Source organism: Zonotrichia albicollis, chromosome 2 (genome assembly GCF_047830755.1).
Source record: "Zonotrichia albicollis isolate bZonAlb1 chromosome 2, bZonAlb1.hap1, whole genome shotgun sequence".
Lineage (NCBI taxonomy): Eukaryota > Metazoa > Chordata > Aves > Passeriformes > Passerellidae > Zonotrichia > Zonotrichia albicollis.
Genome location: NC_133820.1, coordinates 99,431,583 through 99,444,213, shown reverse-complemented (window position 1 = coordinate 99,444,213; position 12,631 = coordinate 99,431,583). Strand labels below are relative to the sequence as shown.

The 12,631-nt window shown below is 38.8% G+C and overlaps 1 protein-coding gene across 1 annotated transcript in view; it reads left to right on the top strand.

Annotated features, from left to right (window-relative positions):
- Window positions 1–12,631, top strand: part of CHST10 (carbohydrate sulfotransferase 10) — a 22,020-nt gene extending 9,389 nt beyond the window's left edge. The window contains exons 3-6 of the mRNA XM_005486432.4: window positions 1,777–1,874; window positions 4,547–4,781; window positions 7,028–7,133; window positions 8,984–12,631. Coding sequence (XP_005486489.1) covers window positions 1,777–1,874; window positions 4,547–4,781; window positions 7,028–7,133; window positions 8,984–9,521 — 977 coding nt within the window. The 3' untranslated portion in view covers window positions 9,522–12,631. The remainder of the gene's footprint in view (window positions 1–1,776; window positions 1,875–4,546; window positions 4,782–7,027; window positions 7,134–8,983) is intronic.

Genomic DNA, 12,631 nt, shown 5'->3' with positions numbered 1-12,631 from the left:
CAGGTATTCTTTGGGTGTTTCTTTCCATCAGAATTTGTCAGGAAAATTAAAATGTACTTTAAAAAGCCTAACTGCTAGAGCATAGCCTTTGCATTTATTTGCTTTTTATTATCTTGGCTTGCCAAGGTTTTTCTTTTTTTTTTTTTTCTATGCTGAATCTTCCACTTCTTTTGAGTAGTTCTCTGAACAGATGATATATCAATTCTTAAGCTTGTCCTGCAAAGGCATGACTATAATTAAGTGTCTATATCTGTTGGAGTGTTTGTAATAAAACTGATTAAGGGAAATACTTTGACTGTACCAACAGAATTTTGGAGGAAGTCCAAACAGTCCAAACAGGATGGCAAATCCTGGAGAAGCTCTTCTAGGCTTAATAAAATATAACTTGTCAGAAATTTTTCTTATTTGGATGTGTCTTCCCAGCAGATGGAATAAAACCAGCAGATGCTCAATGAATCAATGTTCTTTTGTTTAAGCCTTTTACTGATGTCTCGGGTGCATGAGCAATAGGTACTTCTTAAGGAGCAAATTTCTGTCCATCATTCCTAGTAGCATCTACAGGCATGCTTTTGCACAATGATAGTGAAAAAATAGTTTAGCTGCTCCTTCACTGTATCAGATTACTTGTATTTTACAGAACACCATGAAGCAAGTCTGTGCACAGCAACAGTTACAGTTTCTGAATGCTTGAATGCTTCCATTGCTTTCAGTTTTAACTTGCTTTTCCATGCGTGCCCTTTGTTAAAATCCAGTGTAGGCAGAGTAGAGTACTCCCTGAAGAAAAGGGCATAGGCAGTGCTCACATTTTCTCAACCATGAAACAGTAAGCCCCTGTGGATGCAGATGAGGAAACATTATTCACAGAAGAATCTATATGAAGGGAAAAGTAATCCAGTATGGATGGAAATAAATTTTCAGGGAGAAAACGTGTTCTTTTTGCTTTGTAGTTAGGGAAAGTTGCTTCAAATTATTTTTGATTTTTCTGCACTGTATAGACTAAAGCTAAAACCCTGTGCTATTTTTTGGTTTTTTTGTACCATACTAAATGCAAAAGATGAAAAGGGTTCTTCCTTTTCTTGCTTTAATTTGGTCTCAAACTATAAGCTGTCCTAAAATCACTAAAAAAAGAAAAAAGAAAGTATCAGCTGAGTTTGCTGTTGGGAGAATCTCTAAAGAAGGCCATTGGTCCAGTAAAAAAGGAAGAGGGGATCTTTATTTTTGATTTTAGGTGCTTACTTAGAGTACCACATAAATAAAAGGGTGTCCATAATGACACTTTCCTTCTTGTAAGTTTAATAGTCTACAAGAGAAGAAACATTTTTACTAGTATAAGGGGAGAGAGGAACCTGATAGATTTAAGTTTTTTATTTGGATGTGCTTTGTCCAGTTCATTGAAAAATAAAAATCTCCAATGCACAAGTCCATATAGTTATACCAAATTATCTATCAGTTGAGGTATTTGGAGTCAAGACTTTGATATCTCTACACACTTTTTAGAAAAAAGCAAAGACAGCAACCAAAAAACCCAAGTAAAATATAATGGGTATGTTTCTTTGATAAAACTCAAATGAAGTTGCGTCCAAAATTCCCAGAGTACATCCTTTAAAATATTCATCGTCTGTGTCTGTCTTGTCTAGTACCTTTCCATGTGGAAACAAATCCTAGTGTTTTGTAAGGTTAATACAGAAAGTAAAGTTGATGTGTTTTAGTTGTAAAGCAGAAATAGTTGCTTTCCCCTCACCTTCTGTAATGCTGTTATCTCTCTCCCTTCTTCAGGCTATGGTGCCAAGCAAGAGCCATTGATTCTGACAGCTGTGACAAAAGTGGAGGAGGTACATGTGCCAGAGGAAAAACATTGGCCTGAAGAATTCCAGGTGCATACTCTTGAGATAAAGGTTATGTGTATTAAAGAGTAGAAGAAAAGAAGAGATTAAGGAAGGGCTTCCTGTTGTTAAGATGAATTGCTAGACAGGAATTATTTATTCAGGCTGTTCTATTTAGATAGAGGCGACAGAATTCATTTTAACTTCACAAAGCTGGTTTGTTACGGTAATCTGCTGTCTTGTTTCATCTGAATGATTCAACTTAATGTGTTTCCATTTCTCGGAGAAAATTGTTACAGCGCTCCTTTATCAAGTCAGGACAGTCATTTTTGTTAGCCTTTTTAATGTAATGGCCCAGTTTTGGATTACTTGTGTTCTGTCTTGCCATAGCAATCAGGTTTGTGCTTGTTGAGGGCAAGCCTGTGTCTGCTCTATTCTCTTAGATTTCTGCCCAATCTCTCTGCTTCTTTTTATCACTGTCAATTTCTTCTTTGTATTTTGTGCTCTTTGTGTTTCACATTTCAGCATTTTTCCAGAGTAGAACATGAACACAATAGTAGTCAATACCAGTTGATCTTTTTGATGCATAGTTCTGTGCTTTCAGCAAATTGACAATGAAACTCTGAAAATCCTTTATACAAATGTAAATTTTTAGACCAGTTGCAGAGTGCGATAAATATTTTTTTTCTTTTTTTTTTGCATTAGTACATAAGTCATCTTGTGTTTAAAGTATTTTTATGATGCATCATGGAAGGTAGGTTAGCTGTATAAGCGTGACTCTTTCTGGTTTCATTTTTCAAAAGCACAAAATTTAAGTTATCTTCAAAATACTTGGGAAAAACAGTTTGTTCAGTGGAAGGTAGTTATATAGAGAGAGTTTTATTAGCTTTCTTTGCTAGTGTGGAAGAGGATAATAAGGTTTCTGGATATAAAACAATTCTCTCTTGACTTCCTGACAGCATGAAATGTAGAGTAACAACATTAATTTTGGTTACATGCAGAAAGAATTGTTTGGACAGATAAAATAATCTGACAGACTGTTCAGATTACATTTTGAGCAGAGGGTATTGGAGAAGAGTAACAAACAGAAAAAGCAGATATTTTCCCCCCTTAAGAAAGGTTGAGACAAAAAGTAAAATAATTCCTTTTTCCTCTCTGACTTGGACACTGTACCTAAAATCATAGAATCACAGAATGGTTTGAGTTGGAAGGGACTGTTGAAGATCATCTAGTTCCAAGCCCTCTGCCATGGACAGGGACACCTCTGATTAGCCCAGGTTGCTCAGAGCTCCATCCAGCCTGGCCTTGAACAGTTCTGGGGTGCACCATCCACAGCTTCTCTGGGTAACATGTTCCAGTGCCTGACCACACTCATAGGAAAAAATTCCTTCCCAATGTCTAAACCTGTTTTTTTCAGTTGAAAACCATTACCCCTGTCTTGTCACTGCAGGCCCTGGTAAAAAGTCTGACTTTTTTACAAACCCCTTGTGAGTATTGAAAGGCTGCAGTGAGGTTTTCCTGGAGCCTTTTCTTCTCCAGGCTGAACAGCTACAGCTGTCTCAGCCTGTCTTCATAGGAGAGGTGCTCCATCTTGGGCCATCTTCATGGCCTCCTCTGGACCTTCCCTTAACAGGTCCCTGTCTTTCCTGTGCTGGGGCCCCAGGTCTGTGTGCAGCACTCCAGGTGGCAGCAGAGCAGAGTACAGGGGGAGAATCACCTCCTTTGACCTGCTGGCCACTGTGTTTTTTTTTAATGCAGTCCAGGATGCAGTTGGCTTTCTGGGCTGCAAGTACACACTGCCAGCACATATCCAATTTTTTACTCATATTATCCCCAAGTCTGTAGCAGGGTTGGTCTCAATCAGTTCATCCCCTAGTCTGTATTGATATTAGGGACTGCCATTCAGTTGGTGGAAAGGTGAAAAATTGTCAGTAGAAATTTAAACTTTCCTATCACCCCTTAACTAGAGAAGATTCTTTTTCCTCACACTCCACTAGTGAGGGAAAAGGTGGTTGTGGTTCCTTTCTTAGTCTCAGAAAAATGAGCCATGTGAAACAGCTCATCCGTTTTTGGGGAGAGGTATCCTGATACTTCTTTTGTTTGTCACACTGATGCTCAATGATCACATTTTTATTTACCTGATTTTATTTCAACTTGGATAAATGGAAACACTGGACGCCTACAGGTGCTAGAGAACAACACAACACAGAATTTTTATCCTAATTTTTTTCCCAGCCAGATGGGTCACAAAATATTCTGAGTTGGAAAGAACCAACAAGGATGATAGAGTCCAACTCTTAGCCTGCACAGGACATCCCCAGGAATCACACCATGGGTCAGCCCCATCTTCTCAGAGCTTAAAGCATAATTTATGTTGGAATTCCTGTCCTAACCTCTCAGAAGCTTTCATCACAGGTTGTTGAAATTCTGTGGGAGTTCCAGTATTTGATCAGGGCATGCTTAATCCACACAGATAAGGCTCTGTTGTGTGGAAAAGCTCTTACTACTGTACATACTACCATGTAATGTCTTAAGATCTGAACCAAAGTACAGTATTAGCACAGGAAGCAAACTGTTGGCTACTCCTTTAGTTAATACGTAGCAATGTTTTAATCTGGGAGTCATTAGGGTGCATAGTTTGGGGATTTTTCTACTTCATAATTTGATCTGAAAACTAAAGTCTTTAACTTTTGTTTTTTCTTTCTCCTCTGCATTTCATAAAGCCAACTGGAAAAGCATTTTCAGGAAATCTGATCCGCCAACCCCTGGTTCATATGGAAAGACTTGAGCTTCTCAGGAATGCCTGCAGAGACACTGCATTGAGAGATCTCTCTCATACTGCAGTTTCCAAATTCGTCTTGGACCGAATATTTGTGTGTGACAAGCACAAGATCCTGTTTTGTCAGACGCCAAAAGTGGGCAACACTCAGTGGAAAAAAGTCTTGATCGTTTTAAATGGTATCTGCTTTTCTGTGGGTGTGTGGCTTTCTTTGAGGAGTAGGAGGAAATGGCATTGTTCTAACTGGGGCAACTGAAATGGATTCTTTATGCATTTCTGTACACTGATACTTAATTTCAGCTTTTATTTATCACAGTTGTTTTTTGTCCTTTCAAAACATCCCCTTAAAATGAGATCTGTTCTTTCTGTAAAAATAAGTATTGTTATTACTTGGCTCTAAAGTTGAGTCATGACAGAGTACCCATATGCATGTGGTAGGTAGGTTTCTTATCTTTGAAGGAGTGCACTAAATTATAGAATTTGAAAGTGTGTGACAAGGTGTTATAATTGCTAAGTAATAATTATATATCTGGCTCAAGGCCAGTGACTTTTAACTAGAGATTTTAGCCATGAAGAAAGCTGGTCAAAACTTGGCAGCTCCTCTTGGTCTGTCTTGCTGAAGTCTTGTGTGTGTTCTGTCAGTGAACCATCTTAAGAGTTACAAAGATTCTGAGGTGCTTAACACAATAGTTTGGGTCACCAAAGATATGTTGTAAAAGATGGTGAAAGAAGGAATAAAGAGACGAGTGTGTTTGAAAAAACAGCAAATGAGCTGTGTCCCTCAGTAAAGCTTTTCTAGCAAGCAGTACTAACATTAAAAACTTTAAATTTAATTTCATCCTTGATCTGTGGATGTGAGCTAAAAATCTAGCAGAGATACACGCATACCTATGTATATGCATGTTTCTTAATACCTATGTACCTATGAAAGCAACACTCAAAGTACTAAATATGGAATTGTATGAGGGCATTGGAAGTACCTGCTCTTAGCAGCATTGAGAGATAACATGCAAAGAATGCCTCAGAATTGGCAGCCATGTATTGGCTATGCAGAGTGGAGGATAACTCACATCTTAACAGCAGGAACTTTTCACCTTGAGTTTCCTAGTTCTGTCATGTTGGATAATGATAGAAAATTGCTTCCACATAAACATGGTCTCTTTTGCCTTAAGCCACCAGTGCACTGGTGTCTGCTGATGAAGGCTACTGCTGTGGTTGACCTAACTTTCTCCTCTTTGGGTATTCTCAAAAGGCAGGGCTGATACTTGAGGAGGAATAATTTATGCCCAAATACCTAAGTGGTATTTGGAGGTTCAGGAGGGGGAAATGCAGCTGTGGCACTGTGGGGGAGCTAACTCTGCTGCTCCTTGTACTGACTATGTTCTCTAAATGAATGGAAGGTATCGGTTTCTGTGAGGCTGTCTCATCTGACATCTGTTGTCCACATGGGATTCACCTATGGTACCAAAAAGTACAATTGAAAACCTGAAACTGATACAATACAACTCTAGTCCCCACCCCTCACCCCTGCTCCCTCCAGGGAAAAAAAAAAAAAAAAAATTGGAAAACTGAGCAGCTGAGTGGTGTGTATTATTCACTTGAGTTCTGGAAACGAGAAGTCTGTAGAGGCTTTCACTGAACAGGCTTGTCTTGTAGCACCCTGTGCTTGTTGCAGGTTGATATTCTGAAACGATGCTGTTGTGTGAAGGCTTATGCCTAAAGCCCAAGGGGCCACATGAGATGTTTCTCAAGGTCATAAAACCTTCCAGGATCAGGACACTAAAATGAATGCAGCAGAGTTAAGTGACGTTATTTTTCTTGTCAGCTCATGTGCTTTCAGAAATGAGTATCTGGAGACTTATGTTGTTAATTTTAGTGCCTTTTAATTTGTGGAGTATTCTCTGATTGGATTTTTTGTTTCTGCACAGCATACTTGTTAAAAAAAACTTTATGGATCCTGAAAGCAAAGTACTTTTGCATTGAAGCAGTTCCAAAAGCAGCTCATAGCATTTATTTTTGTTGGTGGTTGAAGCTCAGCCAAAAAAACTGGTTCCTTCTGAGTTAATCCTGAAAGTCTTCCTCCATTTGTATGTGCTGGCAGAGGGAAAGAGAATGGGGACACTGACATGTGAGGAGTTACAGGCTTAGACATAATTGCTGATTAAATTTGCATAATATGCTTTTCTGAGAATTTTGTGGCCGTTTGGTCTTGGACCTTGATGTCACATACCCTGAAGAATTTTAACAGTTTTCAGCTTTGCAGTCAAAATCTCTCATAATTTAACAGTTTTAAACATACTAACTTTAAATGGTAAAAATAAAGAAAAGAGAAAGACATAAAACTGTCAGCCATACATGCTTGCTCATACTCACTGGTTTTTTGCCCTTGAATGAATCACTTGCTCTCTCATTTTGATTTGTCCAGGAGCATTTTCTTCCATAGAAGAGATCCCAGAAAACATTGTACATGATCATGAGAAGAATGGCCTTCCGCGCTTGTCCTCTTTCAGTGACTCTGAAATTAAAAAACGGTAAGTGGCCCTGCCAGTGAGTATGGGAGGGGTTGGAGGTCAGTGGTGTTATGGGCAGTCAAGGGTACAGCTGAAGTCTGTGTCTGAAACTCAGGGCAGCAGGGTTTCTGTGCCACCACTTGTATTATGGCACTATTCTGTTATCCTCACAGATGTTGCTGTATCTGCTTTCCTGCTGGCTTTGAAGGAGAGCACCAGTGTAATTTGTGATATAGCTGGGTGAGCCAACGAACTCCCTGGCACATAAGGTTTCTGTAATTCAATGCCTACCTAGTTGTTAGATAGCTGACCTTCAGAACAGAAGGTTTAGTTGGACAGCCCATGCTGATGTCTCATATGGTAAACCTTACTGCCTACAGGTAAGATTGTTGTTGCAGCAGACTGACTGACTGTGACTGAGCTGGTTAGATTTAAATTTTAGTGCTTCTTAACCCCAGAATATTTTCCATTCAGTTGAACCACTTTGTTTTCCCGTTTAAGTGCTTCTGGTTGTTTTCAGGGCCAAAAAATACTTTGGCTAGATTTTTAACTGTGCCTGCTCTCATCTCTACTAGAGCCTATGCCATATATAATCCCTGTAAGGGGTGGCAACATGGAGAGAACAGGACATAGGATGCCAGTGGACACTTGTAAGCCTGTTCTTGCATGGGTTTGTGTGCATTGCACCATTCTGACGAGTCAGTCCTTTATACATGTGTCACATGTTAGTAGAGCTCAGCCCAAGGGGTTTTGTTGCATGGAGTGGCCCAAGGACATTTATCACAACTGTGCCTGGAGAATTGGGGTCACTTGATTGTGTTGATATTGTGCAAAGGAAAATATGGTGACTGCATTCTTGAGAACATGGATCTGTTTCCCTCCCTGTGAGCAGCCCTGCGGAAAGGAACTGTTCACCTGGGGGTAAGCCCTAGTTAGGATATGTGAGGTTGAGTCCATTATTGTTTGGGTTGCTGTGTTCTGCTCAGCATGGAAGCTATGCTGGAGGTGTGTAACATGGTTTTGGTTTGGATCTGAAATTACCAGAGTTTTAGGTATGGAAAGCAGGATGGTGTGGATCTGTTTACCCAGTTTGCTGACCTCTATCTAACCCTGCCTGGCTAGGAGTAAGTCTGGAGTATCTGAAGTATGATGCAAGGGGTATATAGGCTGAAGAGTCTATCCATGTCCAGTCCATCCATCCTTATTTCGGTGAGGACTGGGCTCTCAGTCTCTTTTTTAGCTATTTATTGAAATAAACTTTGTTTTCAATTTATTCCTCCTACTGATAATCTGACTACAAAATACTACATATTACAGTATCACAGTAATAGATTAAATTCTGTTGAAAACTGTGGTTCTCATGTTTCAGTGGTGCTCTCAGCCATTATTGAAAGCATGACAAAACACCAAAAGAAAATACCATTCTTAACTTCTTTGTACTTAAGCAGCAATTTATCTAACTGCCTGCCAGTGAAAAATGCAGCCTTCTACATGCATTTAGCTGCACCAATGTACTTTACTCCATGTCCTTAAGTATTTTGGTTTTTTGAGCTTGATCACATGATATTACAAATATCTTTAACTTGGAGCTCCCAATGTCTTCTGTCTCCTGTTTATTATGGATTGAGATAAGCTAAACTCCTTCAGTTTGAATAAAATGTGAAATCTAGGATTAACCATTTCTGCCTTGTCCTGTATGTAAAAACTGCTAGTAAGAAGACAGAAATTGTATTTAGTCCTATTGATTACAATATTGATACAATGCTCCAAGATTCATGTTGCTGTGTCTGTGGTCAGAGTTCATGTACATTTTGTAAGTGCTATGCTAAACACTTTCCTTAATTATTTAATTTTTTTCTTCCTCTGTTTAGACTGAATTTATACTTCAAGTTTTTTATTGTTAGAGATCCATTTGAAAGACTTATTTCTGCGTTTAAGGACAAGTTTGTGCACAATCCTCGGTTTGAACCTTGGTACCGGCATGAAATAGCTCCCGGCATCATCCGTAAGTACAGGAAGAACCGCACAGAGACCAAAGGGCTGCAGTTTGAGGATTTTGTGCGCTACCTGGGGGACCCCAATCACCGATGGCTGGATCTTCAGTTTGGTGACCACATCATTCACTGGGTAACATACGTGGAACTTTGTGCTCCCTGTGAAATCACATACAGTGTGATCGGACACCACGAGACCCTGGAGGACGATGCTCCGTATATCTTGAAAGCAGCAGGCATAGACCACTTGGTATCATACCCCACAATCCCCCCAGGCATAACAGTGTACAACAGAACAAAAGTAGAGAGGTATTTTTCAGGAATTAGCAAGAGAGACATAAGACGCCTCTATGCACGATTTGAAGGTGATTTTAAACTCTTCGGTTATCGTGAGCCTGATTTCTTACTTAACTGACACCTGGGATAAGATCTGAAAAAGTGTCTCATGGATTAATCTAATCCTGTGTGAATACCAGCTGCAACACTGGCAGAGCTGAGAATGACCATTTGTTTTCTAGCTTTTTGATGTTGCTCCACTTTTCAGTGAAATATTTGTCATATGAACAACTAGGGGCTTACAGTTGTTGTTTCCTGACCATGTTTTCAGTACATTATTGCAATCTGTTAGGAATTATGTCTCTGTAATCTAAAATACAGAATTTGTCTTCTCCCCTCTTCCCTCCAGGAAAAAGGAGGAAGAACAAATGGGCTATGATCTTCCTCTGCTCCCAGACAGAATGCCATTTTTGAAATATTAAGTATTTGTAAAGGTGACAATTTCACTGTAGGTTAACCCTGACATGAGGGTAAACATAATGATTCTTGCTCATGAGAAAGTCATGTAGTCTCCCATGAGCTTTGTAAATGAGAGGCCAGTACAAGACTAGAAATTAATTAAATGCTTGACAAATATAACCATCTAGGTTCTGTCATGTGACTGCTACAATAACGCTGATCTAATCCCATTCTTGTCTGTCAAAAAATGAACCTAATTAGACAGAAGCTTTTAGGGATGTACAAAAATGATCTGGTTCCACATCCCAATTGTCTCTGTATTTTTGTCAAGTGTTTACTGTATTTACTACTGGTGTATTGAGCCTCATAATTCTACTTTTGATTTTCAAGAGATTATTTAACTCCTGGCTATGTAAGTTATGTGAGAACACCAGCTGCAAGTGGAGCATAGAAAAAATATGAAACTCTTAAGGAAACTGTTAAGGAAAATTAATTTAAGTATCAATTGTATTTGTGGGAGCACACACAATAATCACAAGATGCTCTCACACAATTTAACTTGTCTTTTCTTCTAACAGTTAAGATTAATAAAGAAGTTACAAAAGCAAGATGTCATATTAAAGAGCTGCTTACTTGGATTAAAGTTCCACCTTCTTCTTATATCCAGCCTTGCTCAGTTCAGTACCTCAGAGAACAGAAAGTTTATCCCTTCTGAAAATTTGTCTCCCTTCTGCTAAAGGAGAGAAGGAGACAAGATGAATCCCTGATTTTTCCAGTGATTCACTGCCACGGTGTCCTAAGTCAAACTACTTACATTTATGTTACTGATGTGGTAAATTAGCTATTTGCCAAAAGTTTAAATGTTGCCTAAATTTGTGTACCCATTTTATGCATTAAAAAAAAAAGAACTGAATTGAGTGAATGCAGCCATCGTATTTGCTCGTGCTTGTATTTTGTCTTATAAAAAGCAGTCTTTTGTCTGAGTTCCAGCAATAAAAATCAGTGTGCTGCCAGAAGAGACATAGACCAAATATCTGAAATACAGGAATTGCTCTGTCACAGTGAGCATGTGAACTGTATTTTTTAAATCATTGTCCCAAAAGATTTATTTTCAGATCAGCATAATGTTGCTGGCTAGGAATGCTAATGATGGCCAGTGCTATGGAATCTGCTTTTAAATCCAGCCACTGTATGTTTTTGATAGCTTTCTGTATTAACACAAGGAAGCATCTTGCACTTGTGTAAAAGCAAAGCTGTGCCAAGCTGACATGTGCTGCTACCCACAAACAGGAAGCCCTGTTGTAGGTGAAAATTATTTCAGAAAGATCTCAACAGATGACCTGAAATAAAGAAGAATAATCGTTCACTGGGCATTGTTAGCAAGAGAATAATCCAGGGTGGCAAAGCTGGAAGGTAGGATATTTTTTCAGGTTGGTTTGTTGGTTTTTTTAACAATTACAGTGCCCTAACTTGTTAGTTCTTAACCAATGATAAAAAGATGTTAACAGCTCCAAGTTTTTCTGTAGTTTTCTTCATATGGAAACTTAGCAAAATGCACTGATAAATGCATTTTGGAGCTAATAACCTGATGGATTACCTTGCTGCCAATTTGAAATGTAACAGTGAATAATGTATAGTAAATTCAGGCCTTAAAGTTTAATAAAGTAGAATTGTTTTCCTCTGAAAGTATAAGCTGCTGATCCCACAGAAGGCACAATGTATGTTTTTCTTGGTAAATTACTTAATGTATTGCTTGCTTAAAAATTGCCAGATGAAAAGTGCTACGTAAATATTAAGTAATAGTATTTTCTTTCTGATAGCTTTCTCTGCATTGAGTTCTGAGCTCTGAACAGGACTATGGACTGACCTAGGCAGAGGTGTATAATCCTCTCCCATCTCTGCGTTCCCATCTTTTCAGGCTGGATCTGGAATGCAGGTTATCATTTCTTCAATTCAAATGTGAAATTTCTCCATTCAGTTATATGTTCCTGAACTATATTTTCTTTCTAGAAGCATGGATTTGTTTTTTTTCTTACATGGCTGAAGTAACAACGGTGCAATTTTGGCACATCATTTGAGGAAACTTGGTATACCATGATGGTCCTTGGCAGATGTAGTAGGACTCTCCTAAAATTGGTGCAGTGCAGGCAGGACAGTGTGCTGTGTTTGGGAGGAGGCTCTTGCCACACCAGTTATGATAAATTCAATGCTTGTGGTTTGTTTCAGCTTGATTGTACTCTGCACAAGGCTTTTACAAATGTAGTCTCAGTGGCATGCACAAACATCATTTGGCTGTTCAGATGTTATTTGCATACCACTTTCAAACTGCAGATGATATTTATGTCATATTTTTGGAACTGCTGGCCCAGATTATTCTTTCTCCTTTCTTATTACTGTTACAGCTTCAGAAAACAAATTCACATCCTTACTTTGTGCATCTGTGTCTCTTTGTTGTCTCTCCTCAGCAGCTTTTGAATCCTTTGGCCCATTTTAACCACATTTTGCAAAGGAAACTCAAGGGGTAGTGAGTTGAAGTAATTTTCTTGAAAATAGGAGGAAAAACACTCCTTGTACATCAGAGAATCCATACTGTATGTTGACTTTAGCAAAAGTGCAGACAGGAAACAGTTTTACTGTATCTGCTCATATGGAGCTCCTGGTTTCTAATGGACTCCCTTCCCTAGTGCTCCCTACAATCTGGCCTCTTATCTCTGCTAAGACAAAAATTAAATTCAATTGTGTTGCGTTGGTCTGTTATCTTTATGTTCCTAATAAAATTGAGCTGACTGG